At 38.7% G+C, this 22,289-nt stretch overlaps 1 protein-coding gene across 3 annotated transcripts in view; it reads left to right on the top strand.

Moving 5' to 3' along the window:
* ITSN2 (intersectin 2) overlaps positions 1-22,289 on the top strand; it is a 78,671-nt gene that overhangs the window by 15,337 nt on the left and 41,045 nt on the right. For all 3 annotated transcript variants that reach the window (XM_084516296.1, XM_084516294.1, XM_084516295.1), the window contains exons 3-8: positions 14,837-14,929; positions 16,614-16,677; positions 17,930-18,093; positions 19,458-19,655; positions 19,847-19,943; positions 21,230-21,372. In XM_084516296.1, the coding sequence (XP_084372422.1) occupies positions 14,837-14,929; positions 16,614-16,677; positions 17,930-18,093; positions 19,458-19,655; positions 19,847-19,943; positions 21,230-21,372 (759 nt within the window). The remainder of the gene's footprint in view (positions 1-14,836; positions 14,930-16,613; positions 16,678-17,929; positions 18,094-19,457; positions 19,656-19,846; positions 19,944-21,229; positions 21,373-22,289) is intronic.

The following is a 22,289-nucleotide window of genomic DNA, read 5'->3' as shown; positions in this document are numbered from 1 at the left end:
ACCCTTTTGTTTTGTACTCTACCAGGGGGAAATGGTTTTCTTCTGGGAAGGAACCCCTGTCCTCAGCAAGATACAATATACCTAGCTTTTAGATCATCAGTTACATAAGACGTGAAGTAGTTTCTGTTTCAGGATTATTTTTGGCATTCAATGTTAAAATTAAGTGGATATCGTGGAGCAGGCGTGTGCATGAGCGAGTGGTTACAAGGTACAGGATTACACCGAGTTGGAGAAGTGCAGGGTTCAAATGACGAAGCAAGATGCTCAGATCAGCTCAAACAACTACAAGCAGAAGATGCTACAACTCCTTGTCTCCCAGTCTGAGCAGAGAAAGGGAAGTCTGCAGGATTTCATGAAGGTTGACTTAGCTGTGTGCTGGAGTTCCAGTCCAGAGGCTCACCTTGAGCTGTTATTCAGAATCCACCAACACCAGAACAGGTTTGCAAGACTCTCCAGCCTCAGCATGTGGCTGACGGCCAAACTGCATGTTACGCTGGGAACTGGCATATTCTTTTTTAATTATGTGGCCACATGTAAACTTCAGCTTATCGAGACATTGTATGCTCCTGGGACACACACTCTTGTTAAACCACTTACCTTACCTCTCTAAAGACATGAAAGTATGCAGTAAACATCGACAAACAAGTTGCCTTTGACCTTCCATTTCTGTCCAAGGTGACCTTTGTGGATGTCTTGCTAGCAGGCTGGAATTTCAGAGGAGAAGCAGGATGTGAAGAGTGTATGTTGATTTTATACGGAACTCAGGGTGGGCCCAGCAGTTCCCAGAAATTTATCTCATGAAGAATGTAAAGGTTGTGATGACATTTTATGTGAACAGGCAAGGCTGAGTAATGCCTTTCTTCTTGTGTGGAAAGGCTGCCGATTACAAAGCATATATATAACACCAGATGGATCACAGACATTTGAGTATATCTCTGTGAAGTCCAAGTCTATCACATAGCTACTCCAGGCATATCTATCTCCCCAGTTTGCAAATTAGTATTCCCTACTCAGCATCTTGATTTATCCTGTAACTGTCTGAATATTGATCATCATCTCTAGGGAAAATGATAAATCCAGATTCCTGTGGCTTATTCTCCTTACATACAGTTATTTTTCCCTCTAGACAAAGCTTTTCTAACATTTCATCCCAAGTCTTGTAAAAGTGGCATTTAGTTAAATTAAATCATGAGTACCTTCAAATGAGTACCTTTTAAAGAAGTTAATACATTCATAACAAACAAAAGTTAAAAGGATAGAGGCTGTAATAGAATTTCCACTTAATTTAACTCTGTGATTGCTGTATTAATCACAAAGCAGGAAAAGGTGGTCTTCACTGCCATGGGATGCCTTCTGCTACAGCCTGAGAGCAGTTGCAAGATGTTACTCTTCTCCTAACTCTCTTTAGGCTAGAATTTCTCAGGGTTTAATATCCACGCTGATGCTGAATTTTGGTTTGGGGAAAATTTAATCTCCACAGTCCAGCTGGAACAAGGAAGGCAGTATTTGCCGATCAGTATCTATCACAATTTCCTTAAGTACCATTGGAATTTTTGGGCTGTGCTTTTTTTGTTTATGTTTTTATTTGTCCTTCCTCTTCCCTCCTACCACCTGTTTCCTTTGATATAATTTATTGTGGTCCAGCAGGAAAATTCCTCTGGTAAGCTGAGGTGCAAAAAGGACTGCTCAGAACTCTCATTTCACCTTCTTTGCAAACTTTGTAAGTCAAGCTGGATTTTATGCTGCTGGAAATACAATTCACAGCAGATTGTCCTGGTTCCACCGATACATTCTATGGAATTCTATTTCCCTGGTCATCACAGCTCAATTTAAACCTTCATGAATGCAACATGACTTTTAACCCAAGTCTACAGAAGCTGTAGACTTGGATATCAGCAAGTGTAGGTAAAGACACTGAACTGAATTAGAGCTTGCAAAGAAAATGTCAGAATTTGTTCTCCTACATCAAAGAAGGGAAATAAATTAAAAGATAAAGACAAAAAATTTTCCATGGCCTCACTTATAAACTATTCCTTCCTCTCAGTTCTCAGTGAGGACACTGGTGTCAGCTGATACAGAGCAAAATTTGCATGCTCAAATCAGAATGACATATATCTTCCACCTTTAGACTCTAAAAAAAAAAAAAAAAAAAATAGATTTCCAATTCTATGTGCCATATCACATGTTTTCTTTAGTCCTAAAAAGTCAGAAATAGTGATACACGATTGCAGAGTAGCAATTGTCCTGTTCATATTTAATTATGAGGATAACATGATTCACATGGAAGATGTAAGAGGAAATTTTGGAAGGAGGAAATAATAAGATGTGGACGTTAAATGCAATAAGTGAAACTAGGTTTTAATGAAGGTTGCACCTTACACTTTCTTCAATAATTGAATTTTGTAGATGGAGTGTAACAAATCTCATATTTGGACTTTATTAGAGAAAGAACTGCTAAAAGGGAGAGAAAATTGAAGTATTAGACTAGGAGGTCAGAACAGTGAAATTCTCCATGGATTTGTATCTTGGAACCAGACTTTGCTGTTTATTATTTATGGAAGCATCCATTAGTTAAAAGCAAGCGTAGGCTGGTTAAATTTGTTGATGATACAAACTTAGGAGTCATTTTCCAGAGAGACTTATACAGGATCCACTGCATATCATTGGTTCAATTTCATCATGTTTCTATTATGCTGTCCTCAAATAGCTTTTTAGTCATCCCATGATAGGCTAGAAGAATTTCTGCTGGATGCTCGCAGCTCAGGATTTGGCTATGACTAAGGAGAAAGGCAACAGGATGTATTAGATGATCGCGTAATAATTACGTGATTCGAGGGAAAGGAAATGCATCCTGAAATGTGATGGGTGAAATGAGAAATCCTGTGTGCTCTTGCATAAGGCTGGAGAGAGACATCTTCGGGGATACCAGGCAGAGCCTGGACTAAATGCTTAAGGAAGGACAAAACAAAAATAAATTAATAGTTGCAGTTAGGCCCCAGCGTCATCCAAACAAAATGAATTAAGTATTGAGAAAGACTAAAGAGATTGCCTTGGTTAACCTACCAAAATAAAAGCTTACGGCTTTTTAAAAATTGTATTTACTTTACTGTAAATAAATTTGATCTTTATTTTACTTGTTAGGAAGGTAAATATTAAGGAGGGAAAATATTTTTCTTTCAGTATAGTGATAGCACAAGGTTAAATCGAGACAAATCGGCTGCTAGTGTGTTGGTGTGGAAATCACAGAATCACTTAGGTTGGAAAAGACCTCCAAGATCATCATCCCAGCCATTAACCTATGACCTCGCACTGCCAAGCCTACCACTAAACCCTGTCCATAAGCACCACATCTACACGGCCTTCAAATACCTCCAGGGATGGTGACTCAACCGCTTCTCTGGGCAGCCTCTTCCGATGCCTCACAAGCCTTTCAGTGAAGAAATGTTTCCTAATATCCAACCTAAACCTCTCCTGGCACAACTTGAAGCCATTCCCTCTAGTCCTATCACTGGTTACCTGTGAGAAGAGGCCGACCCCCAGCTCCCCACCCCTTCCTTTTGGGCAGTTGCAGAGAGCAATGAGGTCTGCCCTGAGCCTCCTCTTCTTCAGGCTAAGTAACCCCGGTTCCCTCGTAAGACTTGTTCTGTAGACCAAAAAAGAATTGCTCTCTTCCCCCATTTCCTCCTCTGGAAGTATCTAGTGGCTGAGCTGTCACCTTGCACACCTTACATGTGCCAAAGCTCCACTAGCCTCAGCCACACTCAGTCGACTGTGATGGCCGTGGGTGACAAAGGGACCTCGCAGCCCTCAGCGCCAGCCCCTGAGCCCAACATGGCCGCCCAAACCCCGTCTGCCATGACCGACATCAGTCAAATTGGGACATTTCTGGCAGCAAGGACTAAAAACCTCCTAAACAAACCAACAAAAGAAACATAAATGTTAATTAATAACCTAGCAAAGGTTTTAGATCTTCATCCCCTGAGTTAATTTAAGCTTGTAACTGCCCTGTCTTGCTTTTAGTATTTTGTTAGGTTTTATAAGGTAAGATTGCAGTAAGTGGGGAACTGAAGGTATTGTTTAATCTGTAATAATGCTGTATTGCAAGCTGCTTTATTAATCTGGGGTATCAGTGAAATTTCCACATGATTTTGTTGTTCTTCAAAGCATGTGGAAAAACAAATCTGCAAACACAGGAAGATCTACAAGTACTTCCCCGAAAGGAAGCCAGAGCCTGCAGGTTTCACTGACGGAACTCAGAAACAAATCTACCACATGGCAGAGCTTCAAAGGGCTTTAACTGTTAAAAATTTAGTTTTCTCGAAAACTACATCTGCTTCATATAGTTGGTGCAACTTATCTTTTTTTGGCGTCAGGTGAAATGCTTCTTTTTTAGCAGCTACTAACTACCATGTCTTCTGTGGTCATTATGGCCCATCCAAGTGGAACAGGCCACAGATAAGACTAATTGGTATTGGCAGAATGAGTTCAGGTTTAGCCTGCTAATTATAATGTCAAGAATAAACCATTTTTAGGCATTGTTCATTTTCTATTAAATGTATTTATACAGTGCTGTGTCACTTTAATTAGGAATCTTGTAGGTTCAGGCTATGCTGGATCAGTTGTTGAAGACATCTGCTGCTTTTCTTAGAATTGGACAATGACCTTAAGTTATAACTGAGATAGATTTCCAGTGTTTTACCCCTTCTATCCTTAAAAAATAAAAATAAAAAAAAGGAAAGAAAAAAAGGTTCAATTGACTAGTTTCTTATCATTACAAAATAAAATTATTGAGTTTAAAGCAGGCAGATTTTTTTTTTTTTGGTGGTGGTTGTGTGTTTTTTCTTTGTTTTTGTTGTTTGTTTCTACCTAATGACCAGCATAGTTTGGAACTCATTGTATGAAGGTGCCTTGGAACCCAAAGCTCCAAATACTTGGAACCAAAGCTTGTGGAGGAAAGATCTATGCCTTGGCTACTTGGCTGTTAAATGCAATTCTTCTGATCCCTCTTTTGGCTCAAGAAATCTCCCAGATTGCTGATTTCTGAAAGTTAAGGGTGTATAATACCCAGGGAAGGACTCTATTTCTAATTCTCTCAGTGAACATGAGCTACTGTGGAAACAGGGTTAGGGACTTTGGTATGACCCAATAGTAAACATCTTACATTCTTAAATGAGTCATATTGTCATTTATTTAGTTTAAAATCAACCTCTTTAGGGTGCTGGGAAAGTAATATCGTATGTGTACAACACCACTACACAACTAATACAACTATAGTCAGTAGTGTATGTATACGGACTGTAGTTGGAGATTCTGCTAATTAGTAATGTAATATTATAATGAGCACTCTTTAAGGAAACTCTTATTTTTGATTTTTGTTACCTTTGTGTTTTTTTCCAACTCTCTCTATGTGTTTTCTATGTATCAGGACTAGAAATTATAAAGAGGCTGACAGGAGTGATCAAAGCTACAGAACACCTTTCATATGAGGAGAAACTACATTGACTGGGACCTTTCAGCTTGGAAAAGAAACAGTGGGAATGCTGGATACAGTAAATGCCTATAAAATCACCTTGAGAAGGTGACAAGGGAGTGGTAATTGATCTCTCATAATACAGGAATTAACCAGTATCAAGTGAAAATACTATTGGCAGGTATCAAACTTTGCACAGTGTCAAGTAAACAGTGAAAGCTGTAGGAAGCTGGATGCCGAACAGTTACTTGGATTCCGTACATAGATGGATTTTGCTCCCATTAATGAGGTATCACGTCTGGATCAGGAGCTACATTGGAGGCTGAGAAAATATGCTGAGGAAATAAACACTACATGCTTACTTTATTCTTTCTTTCTGTGCCAGGTGTTGAGCTTGGGAGCCAGGTACTTAGCTGGATGAATATTCGTGTACTTAGCTAGGTGAATATTTGGTCTGAACTGGCAGGGTCTTTACTGTGGTTTGTTTCCTAAATTATCTCCTAATTTATTTTATTCCACGGATTACGCAGGAAATGCCTCTTCATTTTCCTTCTGTCTCACCCTTCCTGTCTGACTTTTTATTTGGTGGTTCTTTTCTTTTCCTCTTGGTCCCAGACTTCCTCTTCAAGTCTGAGAACCTGGGAATGTCGTTTTTACTCTAATAGCCTGAGAATGAAGAGAACTACAAAAGTTACTATAAAGGATATAACATTCTTTGTACAGAAATCTGCTCTGATTTTATGTCAGCTTATGTTTTTGTAGGAGGATTGTTTCCTTTACTCAACCTAATTTCAAGGTTCATTTTGCATCCTCTTCCTTGGTATTTGTACTGCCAGTGTTTCTCCCAGTGCTAAAAGATTTATTACTTGCTGCAGATGGCAACTGACCTGAATCTTATTAGTTTTGCTGCATTCCATAGAGATTTGCTAGACAATAATTAAACAAATTATCCTTTTGTAACTTTTTAATTAACTAGTAGGGTTTTTGTGAACGCTGGTGATCAGCAGTGTAAAAGAAATCAATCTTCAGAAATAGAAGGCTTTAGTCTAAACTCTGGAAGATTTTTTCCTCAACAATGATGATTAAAACCATTGAATTTTCCTTATTGAAGGCTTTGATACAGGTTGACAGGAATTCACCCAGAAGAGCTGCTGACGTGCCCTAAACTGAAGGATAAGCATGTCTTCCAGCTTCTGTCTCCTGTTGACAAGGAAGGCTGCAGTCTGCCAGCTGGAAGCATGCTTATGCTAACAACAGATGGAGGCAGGTTTTGCAGCTTGGTGTGGAAGAACGTGGCAAAGTACCCCCCATTTTATTTATTTATTGTCATGACAGTGCTGCTTACTTCAAACTTTCCATACTTGCCATTGAAAAGTTTCTCGGTAGTATGATTTTATTGCTATTTCTTCCTCTTTTCCATCTCTTAAATCCATCAGGAAGTATTAATATTGGGCAAATACACAGCAGTATCAGTAGATGGAAAAATGGTCTCATTTCACGTGCATCTGCTGGTAGCTCAGCAATTTCAAATAATTCCTTGGTTTGGTTCTCCAGAATTGGACAGAAAATATATTTATTGGTAGTATTGAATGGGGGAGTTTTAGGTTAAGACAAGTCTGTGTGCCAACTTTTTCCGTAAGAAAATTAAAAATTAACCTAGGTTTTGGTAATAAAGTACAAGTTTACAAACTCTGTAGGTTACAGTGATTGCACGTTTTGATGATAAATAGAAATCTGGTTACTTCATAAAAATAACAATTTTTAATTGGCTTTCTGGCAATTTTTTAATATTTAAAAAAGAACGTAAAATACTATTGAATGAATTATCAAAGCTACTACAAGAAAGTAGTGTAAAAGCATGCTAATGTGCAGTGGAGAGTCCTGTCATGTCAGAGTACACTTTTCTAATTTTTGCATTGGTAGAGCTCTAACAGAAGTTTAAGAAAGATTTTCATTTACACATCTTAAAACAAAATTTCTGTCATTCGCTACATCTGTGTTTTTTTCTTTTTTTTTTTTTTATGTTTTGCTTGGTACATTGCATTATGTTTCAGTGGAACTTGGCAATAACGATTAAAAAGGCACTTCTAAAAACGGATAGCCATAATGAGCTAGATGATATTGTGATTTTTATAAAGCAGAGCAATGCATCCTGTTATTATAACCTGATAGTTTAAGTGCTTTGGAATCATCAGGTTGCACTGTGAAATTGAGAAAACGAGTGGCTCTTTACCTGCAGCACAGGCAGACTGTTCTGTATTTTACACTGGGCTATTATGCATCTTTACATTGCTTTAGGGATTATATTCATTCTAAAAGGATTATGTTTCTACACTGAGATCATGGCATGCCAAGGAAAGTCTAATGGTCTTACTTTGCAGATAGATTTTGTATATTGAAGTGGGGCTTCGGTTACAATTACCATATCATCAGAGAAAATACTGCATCGTATGGAGTTCTGCTCCTGTTTCATGGGACACGTAGTTAGATTAAATGATCCCAGGATTTGATTTTAGTGAACTACTGAACATGAGGAGGGAAGTGGTGGCGTCACCGTCCCTGGGGTGTTCAAGGAAAGGTTGGACGTGGTGCTTAGGGACGTGGTTTAGTGGGTGACATTGGTGGTAGGGGGATGGTTGGACCAGATGATCTTGGCAGTCTTTTCTAAGCCTAATGATTCTGTGATTCTGTGAAAATACCTATATTCCTATACATAATGGAAAGAATACGAACTGTACCCTAAACTACAGTGTTTTATGCTTCTGTGTTCATGTTTCTGTCAGGAAGCTCTTGAATTAAGCAGGCATTTCATGGCCAAATCTGCGTAGCCCTGCACTTGTCAGACACTGTTTAACAGCCGCCCTGTGTGGAACAGCTGTTTTTGGAAAGCACATCAGAGACATTAAAAAATCTTTAAAAATACTCTTGGCTTTAGAAGGCACAATTCTTTAATTTTAGTGAAAATACAAAACTGAAGGAGAAATACAGGAGCCTGGCCCTACTGTTGAATGAGCTTTAGCTGTGGTTGTTTCCTTTCAATAGTGTATATGTTGAAGAAATAAAGAAATTGCTGAAGTTTTCCTTAAGCATAGACATACCCTTTTCCCCTGGCAGTTGTTGCAGTGTTGCCTAACGTGCTGTGAGCCTCTCTGATGGATTTCTGGCAGGACCAGAAGTAGTGGGATTAATGCACACGTTGCAGGTCGTGTGGCTCCTGCTGTGATCTGAGAGTAGGGGAGCTGGGATTCAAAGGGCATTCATCAAGGATGGGAAGGTGGGGCTGTGGAATGAGCTAAGAACAAAAATAAATTGAAAAAATCAACATAAATCAAGTGAAACAGTTACTGAAAATAGTAGAAACACTGGTAAGAAATAAGGGAATTCATAATAATGAGAAATCTGTGTACTTTAGTCTCCTAGTGTGTTTACCCAATCCCAAGGAAAAATCAAAAGTACAATTCCACATTTCAGTTACCTCATTTGGGCTCATTAAATCTGATCTGTAATAAATAATCCTGTGGTAAACTTGATTCCTGTCTATATTTGTACATGTTAGATTTATCCCAATATTCCTTACACCAAACAATTCTCTCGAGCCTGCTGATGGGAGACAGTAATGCACTTGGTGGTTGAATTATGGAAAGCCCCTTGTGCAGCTACAAGCAAGCTGCTGCATGACATTTCCCCCTCCCTAAACACAGGGATAAATATTTATTTAGGGTCTTTATGAAATTTAATACTGTTTTTTTGGGATGGTTAAGGAGGTGGTCTATAATCACTCATCCTTGTGACTTATGTGTACAGGGAGTTCCCTTTCAATTTGGTTTATTACCTCCGTGGAGTTAATTAACTTTGTAGCTCGTAGGAGCGTAGTTTTTCCGAAGAATAACAAGCAAGCAACACCAATCAGTGAAAACCAAACACAATTCTCTGAAGAATGTGAGAAATGTCTTGTGATGTTCCACAAGTGAGAAGTTGCCCGTATCCCTTTTGCTAATACCACCGCTCTGTACAGCTCCCTTCTGCCTGCAGGTAATATTAACACGTGGCAGACGTTTCACTGCAGCATTTCCAAGGCTTTTTGCTGCTCTCCTAGGACTGCACTTTCGTTTCTCCCCTCTTTTTCATTTGCAGCTTACCGTTTTAAGGAAAGAGACACATTTGTTTTTGTTTCGTGTTGGCAGCCCATCAAAGCAAGTCCTTTATTTTCTTTAGAAGATTATCAGTCTGATGCAGAGTTGTGACGGCATTTCTAGAGCTGTTTCTACCAAGGTCTATGGTCTTTGTAGTTCTGTGGATCCCTTAAATGTAGGCAGAATCCCCACACGACCGAATTCTTGAATATGTCATCGAGCTGTGGAGTAGGAGGAAAGGAGATTTCTGTGTTGGTTTCTCCCAGGCTTTCTGGCCTGGTATAAGGAATCAGCTGAGACGTTTCTGGTCCTTGAGTCCGGATTTCCTGTGTTTAATCTTGAGACTGCTTGTCAGTCTTGATGTTTATCCAGTCTTCTCTGAAGTACTAGCCACTGCTAGAAGAGATTGGAGATCGATCTAAAAATGATACTCTATAGGATTGTGGTGGTTTCATGTTCTTGTTTTCAGAGACAGAAAAGAAAGTGAAGGCAATAATTACTTTATTCGGGGAGAATCTGTGTGAGGTAAGTCTCCAAGTTCAACCTTTCTTGAGTTTTGATTCCTAAAAAAGTAGAGTAGTCAAATATGGTGTTAGCTTCATTCAAGTGGATGTGTTTCAGGTATGAGGGCATGAGATTGCAAGGGAACCTCTTTGGAGGAAAAAAGAAGTGGTTTTAGGAGATACCTTATTGCCAAAGACACTGCATTTTTTCCATCCCAAACTATACCATCTATAGCTGGGAAAAGTATTTCTTTCATGAAAATTTCCAAGAAATTTAAGTTAGAGAAGTAGTAACTTACTATTAATTGCCCCCAGCAAAGCCTGTCATGAGAGCCTACAGCGGCAATGGTATTTTGATCTCTGGTGCTGAACTTGTTTTAAATAGTGTAGTTCCCTACTACTTGATGCCAGCTCAAAATTTCTGGAGTGCCGAAGGTTCGCCACGGCTCCATCAAGGAGACGTGTGCTTCCCCCATCCTGTGTCCCACCCACCAAAATCTGAGCAGAGGAGATGCCTGCAGTTGGGTTTTGTGATTCATGCATGACTTGCCGTGAGTAAGGGTTGGGGCTGTGAGGAAGGAAGAACAGCAGAGGCTCTGGGCAAAACTGATTGTTCCCTTTGGTCAGATCTGGCTTACTGGCAAGAGGTTTGTCAGCCCTGGGGTTGAAGTGTTCGTGCAAAGACCATTGAGCTGGGCCAGATCTTTTTAGGTGATGTGTCTTGGATGGCAGATTTCTGTTTGCTTCTTCCTGCAGTCTTGTCCTTCCAAGGAAAGGAGTGCTCTTCCCATTGGCACACACTTTGACGTGCCCATGGTACTTACGACTTGGAGTTGTGCTCTTCCACTTACCTGTGTCAGCTGTGAGTCCCAAGACATTCAGTAACCAAGAAAACTTGGTAGTTTGTGCATCAGGCAGTGTTATTTTTCTTGAGAGCAATACTGACTGGTCAGTTTTGCCACAGGTGGCTGCTTTGGGAGATAGCCACAACATTCACGAGGTTTGTAACATGTTTTGATGGTGATTGCACAGAAGAGCAGAGTTTCAAACTAACTTTATCATCTGTGGCAAGTCTTTATTGTGATGGGCTCAGTCGTACTGTAAGTAAACACAGTAATTGCTTTGAAGAGTGGTGTCAAGGCATTTTGTGGAATTGCCAAGACCTTGTGATCCCTGTTCAACGTGTTGATTTCAGATAGATTGATGTGGTATTTTTGCCTGGTGCTTTGTGGAATCTTAATTTTAATGACACTTTCAGTACAGACAATTTTTTTTTCTTAATCTTGTCTCCAAATAGTAACATCAAAAGAGGGATGAGCACCTGGTTAAGCTGAAAATAAGCCCTCACAACACTTTCACCTTCCCTCAGTGCCATGCTCTTATTTTTTTTCTTAGCATGTAAAGAATCACAGCTCTGGAAGGACTTTGTTTGGGTACTGTCTTGCACCCAAATCTCATCTCTGTTTGAAGTTTAGTACGTGTTTTCATTCAGCCTTCTAAATTAAAAGGTGCTCTAATAATCTCCCTTTAAACATCTTACCTTTCAAGGTATTGAAGGTTGACAGATCTTGTGAGATGTTGCTAAAGTAGTCTGAATAGAACATGTTTCCTTTGAATTTCTATTTATAAAGTATGCATATTTTATACACTTACTTACAAGGAGAATATTCCAGGTACATGGAAGGAGTTCTGCTTTGAGTTTTAAGGTCTATTACTTTATCTTCTTCTTACTACAAGCCCCTCAGGAGATGACAGCATATCTTTGTGGAGTTACTTACAAAAACATTTCCAGTCTGTCTGCAGGGACAGGGAAAATCTGAAATTCTTATCTTTGAAAATAAATTATTAGCAGGTTGGTCTTTTCTGGATATGGAATTGGTTTCCTGAAACATTCACTGTGCACTTTTCATAACACGACTCCATGGTTACCACTTGGACATGCCAGTAGCTGCTTGCAGTGTCTCACTAAGATTGTGCCATAAACACTTGGTGCTATAACAGTGTCGGTCTCAGCCAGAGCTTTTATGAATGAGATTTAGGCTTGGAAGAAACCTGTCACAGAGATGGGTGCTGAAGAAATGCTGCTGGATGTTTAGTTTGGGAACTAAGGGGCAAAAGAAGAAGGGGAGGAAGGAAAAGTCACCAGATTTTATGCAGAGACGTTTCGCTGAAGTATATTAGAAGTGTTTCAAGGTTGATTGCCATCTTCTTGGAAGTCTTCAAAAGACGTTTAGATGTAGAGCTTAGGGAAATGGTTTAGTGGGGACTGTTAGCGTTAGGTCAGAGGTTGGACTCGATGATCTTGAGGTCTCTTCCAACCTAGAAAATTCTGTGATTCTTGCATACTTTGTGATACATTTACGTGAAACTGTGAATTTCAATAAGTTTAAACAGAAATACATAATATATAATATATTGGATAAACTACAGTGGTGCCAGTAACAACAGTCAATGAATTCTTCCAGTGTTTTTAGCACTTTGTAGCCACTGACCACGTGAACATATTGTGGCAGCCTTAATCCTTCTGATTGATAATCTAAAGGTGAGGAGTGCTGTAGCTACCTGCTTCAAAGGCTGATTAAAATACGGTGTTGTATAACAAAACCATGGTGGTGCTATGATTTTATTTTCCATATATAAAAAAAAAAGCGGTCAGGTTTTCTGAAGTTGCAGTTAAGCAGTGGCTCATCTTGTTCAGATAAATTCCTTACGGATTAACCACCAAAGTATGCACTTTCCATTTGTATCTCAGAGCTGACATTTTAAAAGATTTAAGTGCCATTTTTACCAAAGATTTTTTGCCATAGGCTGGAAGTTGTCCTCGTTTGTGTGTTATGGCGATACTCACAGTACCCATCAATTTCTAGGCATCTTGGAGAGATTTATTTAGATTTATTGTCAGAATCTAATCTAGATTTATTTAGATGCCTTTAATCAGAAGAAAGAAGGTTCCTGTCATTTAAGGTGGGGTTCTTGAAGTGCAGTTCTGCATGTAGCCTGCAAAAACCTCCTTCTAAGCCTTTCCCTTTCTTGGAAAGACTCTGGAAAGTCCTTTGGGGTATGTTTTCTCTGGGACTAAGGCATCTTTAATTCCAGTAGCAGTAAGACACTGGACAGATGGGCCAGCATGTAAGTGTGGAGAGCCAGAAGGAGGCCTGCGAGCGTTGAGCTGACAGTGCTCTTTTTCACATCCCATCTTCATTCTCCTTCCTCCAAAGCGAGACGTCTCGTACATCACACAGCTGTTTCACTGTAGACCTTGGGTAACTGCTGCTGGCGCAGAAACAAAACTCCAAACTCAGGTGCTTAAAAGTTATATCCAAATGGCCTCCCAGCCTTTTTGCAATTCCTATCTCCAGCAAGTTTTTGGGTTTTGTTTGTTTGGTTTTTAACCATTTGTCTTTCCCTGTGAAGCAGCAGCGTAAAGGATCTGAAAATATGGGTAATCTTTATGGGACCTTGTAAAGAAGAGACGGTAGTATTTTTGAAAAATGTGTTTGCATATATGAATAAACAGAGAGGCAATTTAACGTTGCCAGTATGTGTGTATTGGCATGTATGTTAGCTTGCCATCTGCTAGCTTTGTTACTGCTTTGGGGAAAGCAGTGAAAAAAGCTCTTGAAATATTGTCGGTTCAAAGCCTTGAAGTGAGGTTTGTGTCAGAAAACAGGAAGCACTTTGTAGTAACTTTCTTTCGAAGTGCCGTGCATTTTAAAGCAGCTTGTTAATATCTTCTTAAAAGAATTATTTATTTCCACGGCTGTTTTTTCACTGAGCAATATCTTTGAAGAACAGTGCAACAGCTCTTTGAAAGTGGTAATGTTGAGTAGAATTAGTTTGAGATTTTAAAAATAACCTTTTAATGCTATTTTGGGGGCTTGCATTCAGAATTTGGAATAATTCTTGCACTCGTTGATTGAAAAATGAGATTTTGTCAAAAGCTTCCCAATTAAAACTTCTGCCTACTTGAAACCCAAACCAATTGTTACTGGCAAACTGCATTTCCTGCAAGGGTGAACGCGCTGACCTTTCTACAGCACCTTGGAGCATTTCTGAAAGTCACTTCAGGGTCTGTCTGGTGTATCAGCACAGCTTTGTAAACAAGATTGTTCCCTGCAATTTCTCCTGGTTACCTCAAGGCTGTAATATTTTATACTTTTCCCTTTTAAGCATTGAAAAATGCTAAATTGAAATCACGAACTGCTTAAAAACACGTCTCAGGTGTTACCCCTTTGTCATACAAAACCAGCATGTTTTTATTAGCAGTCCCACTCTTGATTTTAGAACATCGGCAAGATGAAGCATAAGTTTTTTTGGCAGCTGGAGGAATGTGAGCCTTCAGTATGGGAACTTGTAAGTGACATTGAATCCTATTTGTTTACCAGTGAACCAGGGGAGTATTTGGTTCATACAAAGTACTGTGAGCAACATGCTTCCTGCCCTGACTGCAAACAATCAGCAGCAACAGGAAACTACTTTGCACCAGCTTTGAAAGCCAAGACAGCTTGTTTGAAAGCAGAGCATAAAGCGATCTGGCTGAGGAGTTGTCTCAGCTCACACTTGCACATCTGGGAAGCAGGTTTTTGTGTTTCAGAATGTCCTTGCCAAACTGGTAGGAGCTGGGTGTGTCTAGATCTAATTTTGTCTCTCGAGAAACCAAGCTTTGATTTCACAAATGATGTGCTTTATTTGTAAAAATCTTCAGTCTGGTTTTTGTTGTTGTTTTTTAGGAGGTCCAAACATATGGGCCATCACCTTGGAAGAGCGGACCAAGCATGACAAGCAGTTTGATAGCCTTAAACCCACAGGAGGCTACATTACAGGTTGGTCTGGGATTCTGCATTATACATTAACTGCTGTGTACACAGAGTATCTTTGTGAAACTGTTTAAAAACTACATCCTATTTCAGCCCTTTGTTGTGTGACTAATAACCATACTCTTCAGGCAAACAGCCACAGGTTATTACAAAACTTCTATGAGCTTTGGACTAAAGTCTGGCACAGAAACACTCACTTATTAACCCCATCACTTCTGCAGCCAGCAGTTATGCGCTGTCATTCTGTCTAGTTTCAAAAACCAGAGTATCAGGCTAAATCTGTGCTGAGATGGGAAGCTGCCAAGAAACACTTCTAGTAGCTATTGTGACAAGTGATACCAGAAACACAAGTGACTCTCTTCTGTTTGAATGGTGCTAGAGAACACTGTGCTGTTAGAGATCTTTGTTATGGGGGGGAGGCAGGGAGAGTTACTGACAACTCTGCCTTGTTAATGACTGCTTGAAATATTTTAACCCTTGGGCCTTCAGCAAATTCTGGACAGGCTCAGGGCATTTTGCAGTTGCCTGCTGTCAGTTCCAGCTGAATTCAACTTTTTCTTTGGAGCAATTGTGTCATGTTGCTGAGCCCTTCAGAATTTGCACTTTGTAACATGGAGAAAAGCCTTGAGTTCAGTGGCACAGATGACTGAAATGAAGAATTCATTGTTCTTTGTGGTTGGGGGGGTATTAAAGATGAGCCCTGATCACTTCTGCCTGTCTGTCTGCTGACTAACCTATCTGGTAATGCTAGTGCCCCTGTTTTTCCTCTTTCTGGTCTGAAAAAGACAGAGGAAAGAGAGAAGTTGTCTGTTGGGAACATGCCCATCTTCTGGCTAGGATAATCTCCTCCTTTTAAGCAAACAGCACTGAGAGATTGGTGTTTATTTTACCACCAGCTAGAAAAGTATGCAGTCCTGGGGACTACCTTTAGGCCACATCAGGGCCGACACCTGCATGTCTGCAGGCTTTATTATTTGTTTGGCAAGTGCTTGAAATGAAATGCTATATATGAATAGAGGAGAGGAAAGTTCTGAAAGAATATCCTGGAGTCTTGGCTTTAAGCATGTAGAATTCACTCACAGATAAGCATAAACACCACTATCTGTGTTTTATCATATCCTTACCAACTGATGTGGAATTCAGTATGGACCTGCACAACAGTTCCTGTTCCCTTCCTGAAATACTGGATTATTGGATGCTTCTGTGATGGAACAGAATTTTACTTAGAACATGATATTTTCCAATTTTTTTTCCTAGAGTGGCAGTACTGGCTCAAGTTAGATTGGATAAAGGAGAAGGAAAGAAATAGCATGCTCATCCTTTCCTATAAAAGTAATTGGGTCAGGACTGAATTTTTTGGTCATTTATACTGTGTGATATTTCTTTGCATCTTTCATTTGATGAACTGTTGGCAGCTGTTTTTTGACCTGTTAAAGCTTTTTGTATCTATTTAAATCCACTTCTCAGAGCAAAGGCTCAAGATTACGGAACAGAAGGACATTTGGTAATTGCTGTCACTGACGAAGGAGTTGGGTGGTAGGAAACTGGAAAGTTTAGCATCTGTCATGGTGGTTTGTTCTGAAGATCTGGTCCCTCAAAAGGGTGCTGAGATCACCTGAAAATGAAGATATTCGTAAATATCCATGTCTCTAGTGTAAAAGTCTCTTTCTTTCTTTCTTGTTTGTCATAGGTGATCAAGCACGTACCTTTTTTTTGCAATCGGGTCTACCAGCTTCAGTCCTTGCTGACATATGGTAAGGTATTATTTATTTTTTTTATAAGAAGTATGTAGCTTCCAAATACCATCTCTGGCATGTTGTGTTGTCCATAAGATGCTTTCAGCAGTCAAAGGAGTGTTGTTTTAATCATTGTTTTAATTTTATTAAATTTAGAGGAAGGATTGAACTTGTGTACCAACACTTAATTAAAAAGCCGTATCTTTCTAAATCTTTCTTACCATGTTAATTCAAATCAGACCGTCTTGAACACTGCCTTTTTAAACTGTAGAAGTGTTTGAAGCAAAAGGTGCTGCAAAATTGCAAGGCACTAATAGGGGAAAGCACCTGTTGGACTGCTGCAAAAGCCAAACCATGTTTTAATGTTATAAATAATAATATGGAATAAAGAGATAAACGAATTTCTGGAGATACTGAAATGAATGGTATTTAAAATACCAGTAAACACTAAAAAATGGCAATAAGATTAGCTGTGGGAAAAAATTACATACTACTCAGCTAGGAGTGGAAAGTATACTGAAACTAGAAAAAAGATAAAAATCAGAAGCTACAGAAAAGGTCAGTTATAATACACTGTAAGATATCAACCCAGTACTACAACACTGCAGAAAGTGCTGCTCTCTGCAGCATGTAGTTACAAGACTTAAAACAGAAATTTTATGGTGAAGACCGAGGAGTTACAAAGAATGCTGCGTTTGCTTCAAAGTACTTCATTGTTATCAATACATGCACATGCTAAAAGTCACAGAGTGGAGGGCCATAATAATTAAGACGAATTCACCTATGGAAAATATTAAAGAAAACATGTATTTTGAAATAATGCTAAGCTAGTTTCTTCATCTGAGACTTAATGTGCATGAAAAGAGTGGTAAGGAAGTTTTTGCATTGATTTTGCTAGTAGCATAGAAGGAAGCATAGCTGAGGTTTATCTGTAGCAACAAGTGAACAGAGGACTCCAGGCAGGAGACTACTGCTTTTCCAAATACCTTTTTACTTTCTCAAGTGCCAAGTATTTCATACACAGTAACTTAAAAACTGAACTTGGTAGAAGTCATTTAATGTAGTTAGACAAACATTATGCTTTGAAATTATGCAAACTTTTCAGGGTTTCATTGTTAACGAAAGTAGAAAATACAGAAATGGCTGCAATGTTTGTTGTTTTCTTAGATAAAAACAGTAAATAAAACAGATAGAAAAGCTTCTCATTAAATGAAAACCTTTAATTTACATTTCTCCCTTGTGGGCTTTTTTTTTTTTTCTTTCTCCAAAGGGCACTGTCAGATCTGAACAAGGATGGAAAAATGGATCAACAGGAGTTCTCTATAGCCATGAAACTCATCAAGCTGAAATTACAAGGACAGCACTTGCCTATGGTTCTCCCTCCTGTCATGAAACAATCTCCTGTACTTTCACCGCTAATGTCAGCTCGCTTTGGTACTTATTTATATGTAATTACTTAGTGTTCAGAAAGAAAATACATGGTTGATCTGCAGTCAAGTATAAGTATCATTAATCTGACCAATAGTTGAAGCAATTGGTTAAAAACAAACCAAAGAAAACAACAACAAACCAACCACCATGACTGTGGTGATGTAGGAAATTCACAAAGCCTCTTTCTTGAGACAGAGCAAATTGTATATATTTTTGCTATCTTCGAAATATCTTCGAAGATATTTAATAAAAGCTTTTATTGAATGTTGACCTGAGGTTCAAGAAGGTCATTCACACCTCCCATCTGACTTGCAGTGTTCTCTTATACTGAAGGCTTTTTTTATCTCCCTCCTACTCATTCACCAAATTATACTTATTACTTTTTTTTTCCTTTTTAAGTTAAATTTAGCAAAAGCCATGGTTTTTGTGCAAGTTATTTTAAATATTTTTTTCAAAATGAATTAGATTGTTCACTAACTATATGATCAATTAGATATAAGTACTTTTAGTTTTTTCTAACTGTGTTTTGGGTTTCAATGTGTGTCTGTAAGTTGACATGTTGTTTTGTATAAATAAATACACACTGTGACTTCAGCTAGGTTACAAAATGCAGCATATGCTTCTGTATATGTACACTGAAATTAAATGTTTGTATATAAGTGACATAGGTGATGTAAAATGTCTGACCAACTCCGAATCTTGTGTGTTTGCATACAAGTGCATGCATTTATACATAGCTGTGGTTGGCATACAATTACTTAATATTAACCTTTCATCATTTCATCTGCATCCAGTTCTCTTCCACAAGAGTTAGCCAGTAATTCAGGTGTTTTAATTAGCTTCAGACAACTGATTTAAGGAATACATTATTGGGCACGTGTCCCTCAAAATGGACGTTTCACCCATACAGATTCTCCCAGGGCTGAGATTTGGAAGAGACTTAGTTCAGAAACAGTATGAGCTGATCTTTATAGAGGATTCCCACAACACTTTAGTTCTGTTATATTTCTATCTCAGGGGGCAGGTGCAGATGGGCTTTTTGAAGAACAGTAATTCTGTAAATATCTCTAATTACAGAACATTAGATCTTAAACCTTTTGTGAAATACTAGCTACCTTGAGAATGCATTTTGTTTTTTAAATTAATGTTCTTCAGTATATTTTCCCCTATTTTCCTCTGTGAGCTGTGTTGCTTAGCTTTAAAAAAAAAAAAAAAAAAAAGTAAATATTCTATGTGAGCATCTATTTTGGCTTATTGTATCTCTGGATGCAGGTTGCTTTGTGCAGTTTCTGCCTACCATAGTGGAGTCAGTTTCTTCCTGAAGTCTCTGTGGTATTAAATCATTAATTGTTTGATTTTTACTCTAGGAATGGGTAGTATGCCAAATCTGTCCATGCCAACATCTATGTCTGCAGTCACACCATTAGCTCCCATGTCTCTGACCTCAATGAGTTCCGTTCCTCCTTTGGTAATTTCTGCTCCCCTGGTGCCTTCTGTCAGTACCTCATCATTGCCAAATGGAACATCCAGCCTTCTGCAGCCTTTGTCCATACCTTTCTCTTCAAGTAAGTATAGTATAGTCCAGTATTTTTTTGACTGAAATAATAATATTTTTCCCAAATTTCACATTCATCATATCAGTTTTAACTAATTAACCTTTAAAACAAGACATTGATTAACTTTTTTTATTTGTCTCAAAGCCTCAAACAACCATGCCTGTTTGCCTTAAGCTTTTGGTTTTGTTTGTTTGTTTCAGCGCTGCCTCATACTGGTTCTTTAGGTCCCGTGGCAGGAGGGTTTGGTGGTACTAATATGCAGAAGGCACAGTCACTAATCGATTTGGGATCTAGCAGGTATGAAAGTTAATTTTAAAATGGTTATATGTTAAATGTATGTCTTCTAAAAATTATGGAACACTTGTATTTTCAAAGTCTCGTTCATTAATAATGGTCTACCGGGTCTGAAAGTAGATTGTTTTCATATATGCAAATAAGTAATATTTTCAGTAAATGTAGGTGGGGAGCTCAAAGGAGAGAAAGTGGAGACTAAAAGAAGGGAATGTACAGCATTAGTAAGTAGAGGTAAAACTTGCAAGCGGTTGTAAAAGGAATGTTTATGGATTGATGTGCTCATTCATTATAGATGGCACCAAATAATTAGCAGACATGTAAGAATTGTATTTGTTATAAATATTTATCTATGGATTTATTTTATGAATAATAGAGGGTTATAAATCTTTGTCATCAGCAACTCTATTTCACTGATGGTAGAGCTTTGTCAGAGACTAAGTGAGGGTCTAGATTTATCTCTACAATTGGACTTTGAAGGAACAGTCTTCTAAAAGACAACACAGAGGGCATTTCAGCCCCAGCTCTGTTCCAGAAAGTGACTTAGAAGTGCTTGCACCTTTTTGCTGCCAATACACAACCTGTAGGATGAATAGGGGGATTACCTTAAGTAAACCAGACTGTTTTTTTCTGGTCTTCGAAGATGGCACAGTGCGAAAATTCTGGGATTTAAAGGTAGAAGCATTTTAGGCATAACTAAACACTTGATCAGTGCTGTTCTGCAGAAATTGCATGAACCAGAAAATCTCCATTCAGCCTGTCATTGTCACTAATGGCAAAACAGAGAGAGAGGTGGAATATAGCGGTTTTAGCAGCTTTATCAGATAGATTTTTTTGGTGTTTTTGGTGTTCCTGGTTACCCATTTGCATACATCTTCAAAGTTATGTAGACATCTACCAAATGATTCACAGTTCCCTTAAACATTCTTATGAAGGTTGAGATGTATCCGTGTGGTTTTCTGTACTACTATTATCACAATGATCCTCTGGTGAAACATGTGGCATAATAAAATTATAAAAATATAAATAATAATAATAATAAAATAATAACGTGATACTAAGGGAATGGGATCTTGAGCTCAAAAATTTCCCTTTAGGTATAAGTTCCTACTTTCACAGTAGGATTTCATGTTAGCCATGAAAATATTTATAGCAAGTTAGCAGAGACAACTTTGTAGAAGTTGTTTCTTGTTACCAGAAGATGCTATATATCTTTTGTACCAATGCCTGCTTTTTAAGCCAAGTAACTTAGAGGTCTTCTCTCTTTCTTTTTTTTTGAAACATTATTACAGTTCAAATTCTTCCTCCAGTGCTTCACTAGTTGGGAATTCACCAAAGATTACATCCTCAGACTGGGCAGTTCCTCAGGCCTCCAGATTAAAATACAGACAGAAATTTAACAGCCTGGATAAAAGTATGAGTGGATATTTATCAGGTGAGTGTGGCATTTGATACAGATGGGGAAAAGACAGTGGAGCAGTGTTTTTTGTTTTCTGCCTCTGGAACATTGAAGGTTTAGGGATGAAAATCTGGCTTGCTGAAATCATGGAAACCACTTGACTTCCAAACGAAATGAAAGCTGAAATTGTTGATATTCAGAACTGTGCAGGAGACAGTAAGGATTGGCTTCTGCTTTTGGTCAGCCAGAAAATAGAAATGGGCATTAGCTTATTGGCTCAGGGTCTGTGTTAGACCTGGAGAGGACTGAGGAGGTATCAGTCTTCCCAAATGGTCTAGGGAAGCAACAGTAGCAGTCAATGGGAAGAAGAGAAGAGTGCCAGCAGTGAGAACTAGAAGAGCCTGAAAGCTGTAAGGCCGGGGAAGTTAACTCCATAAAATCAGCAGTTGTTTCTCAAGCATCAGTCTTTGAGCAGATACTGTTTCTTCTGACTTGGTGAAATGAGAGACGACTGCACAATCATTTTTGTGTCATGCTCCTGTGCTATGTATAATTGTTTAGATATTTGGGCTTTCTCTTCTTTTCATAGAAAGCAGATCAAGGAGGACACTGCAGTACTACAGACACGATTGTAAAGTCTCAGAAGTGGTTTAAGGGAGTAATTCCTTGTTGAGTTTCAGTGATGTATGCTGTGCCACAACATTATGGTGATTCTGAAAGACTTCACACAGTTAGTACAAGAGTAGGATTTTCTGAAAGTTAGGTGACCAAATTTCTCATTCAGAATGAGTACTTACCAAGCCTCTGCCTCAGTTTTGTACTCCACAAGAAAGGAGGGCAATTCTCTCTTTTTTGAAGTGGACTTAATGCTTTTTATCTTGCTCAGTTGATTTTTGAGCTGAAGGTTTCATTGACCCGCCTGGAAGGGTGTATGGTCCTTTGTTAACTGAGGA

The sequence above is a fragment of the Aythya ferina genome (genome assembly GCF_964211825.1).
Source record: "Aythya ferina genome assembly, chromosome: 3".
Lineage (NCBI taxonomy): Eukaryota > Metazoa > Chordata > Aves > Anseriformes > Anatidae > Aythya > Aythya ferina.
The sequence above is the reverse complement of the archived record's forward strand: the minus strand, read 5'-3'. Positions and strand labels throughout refer to the sequence as shown.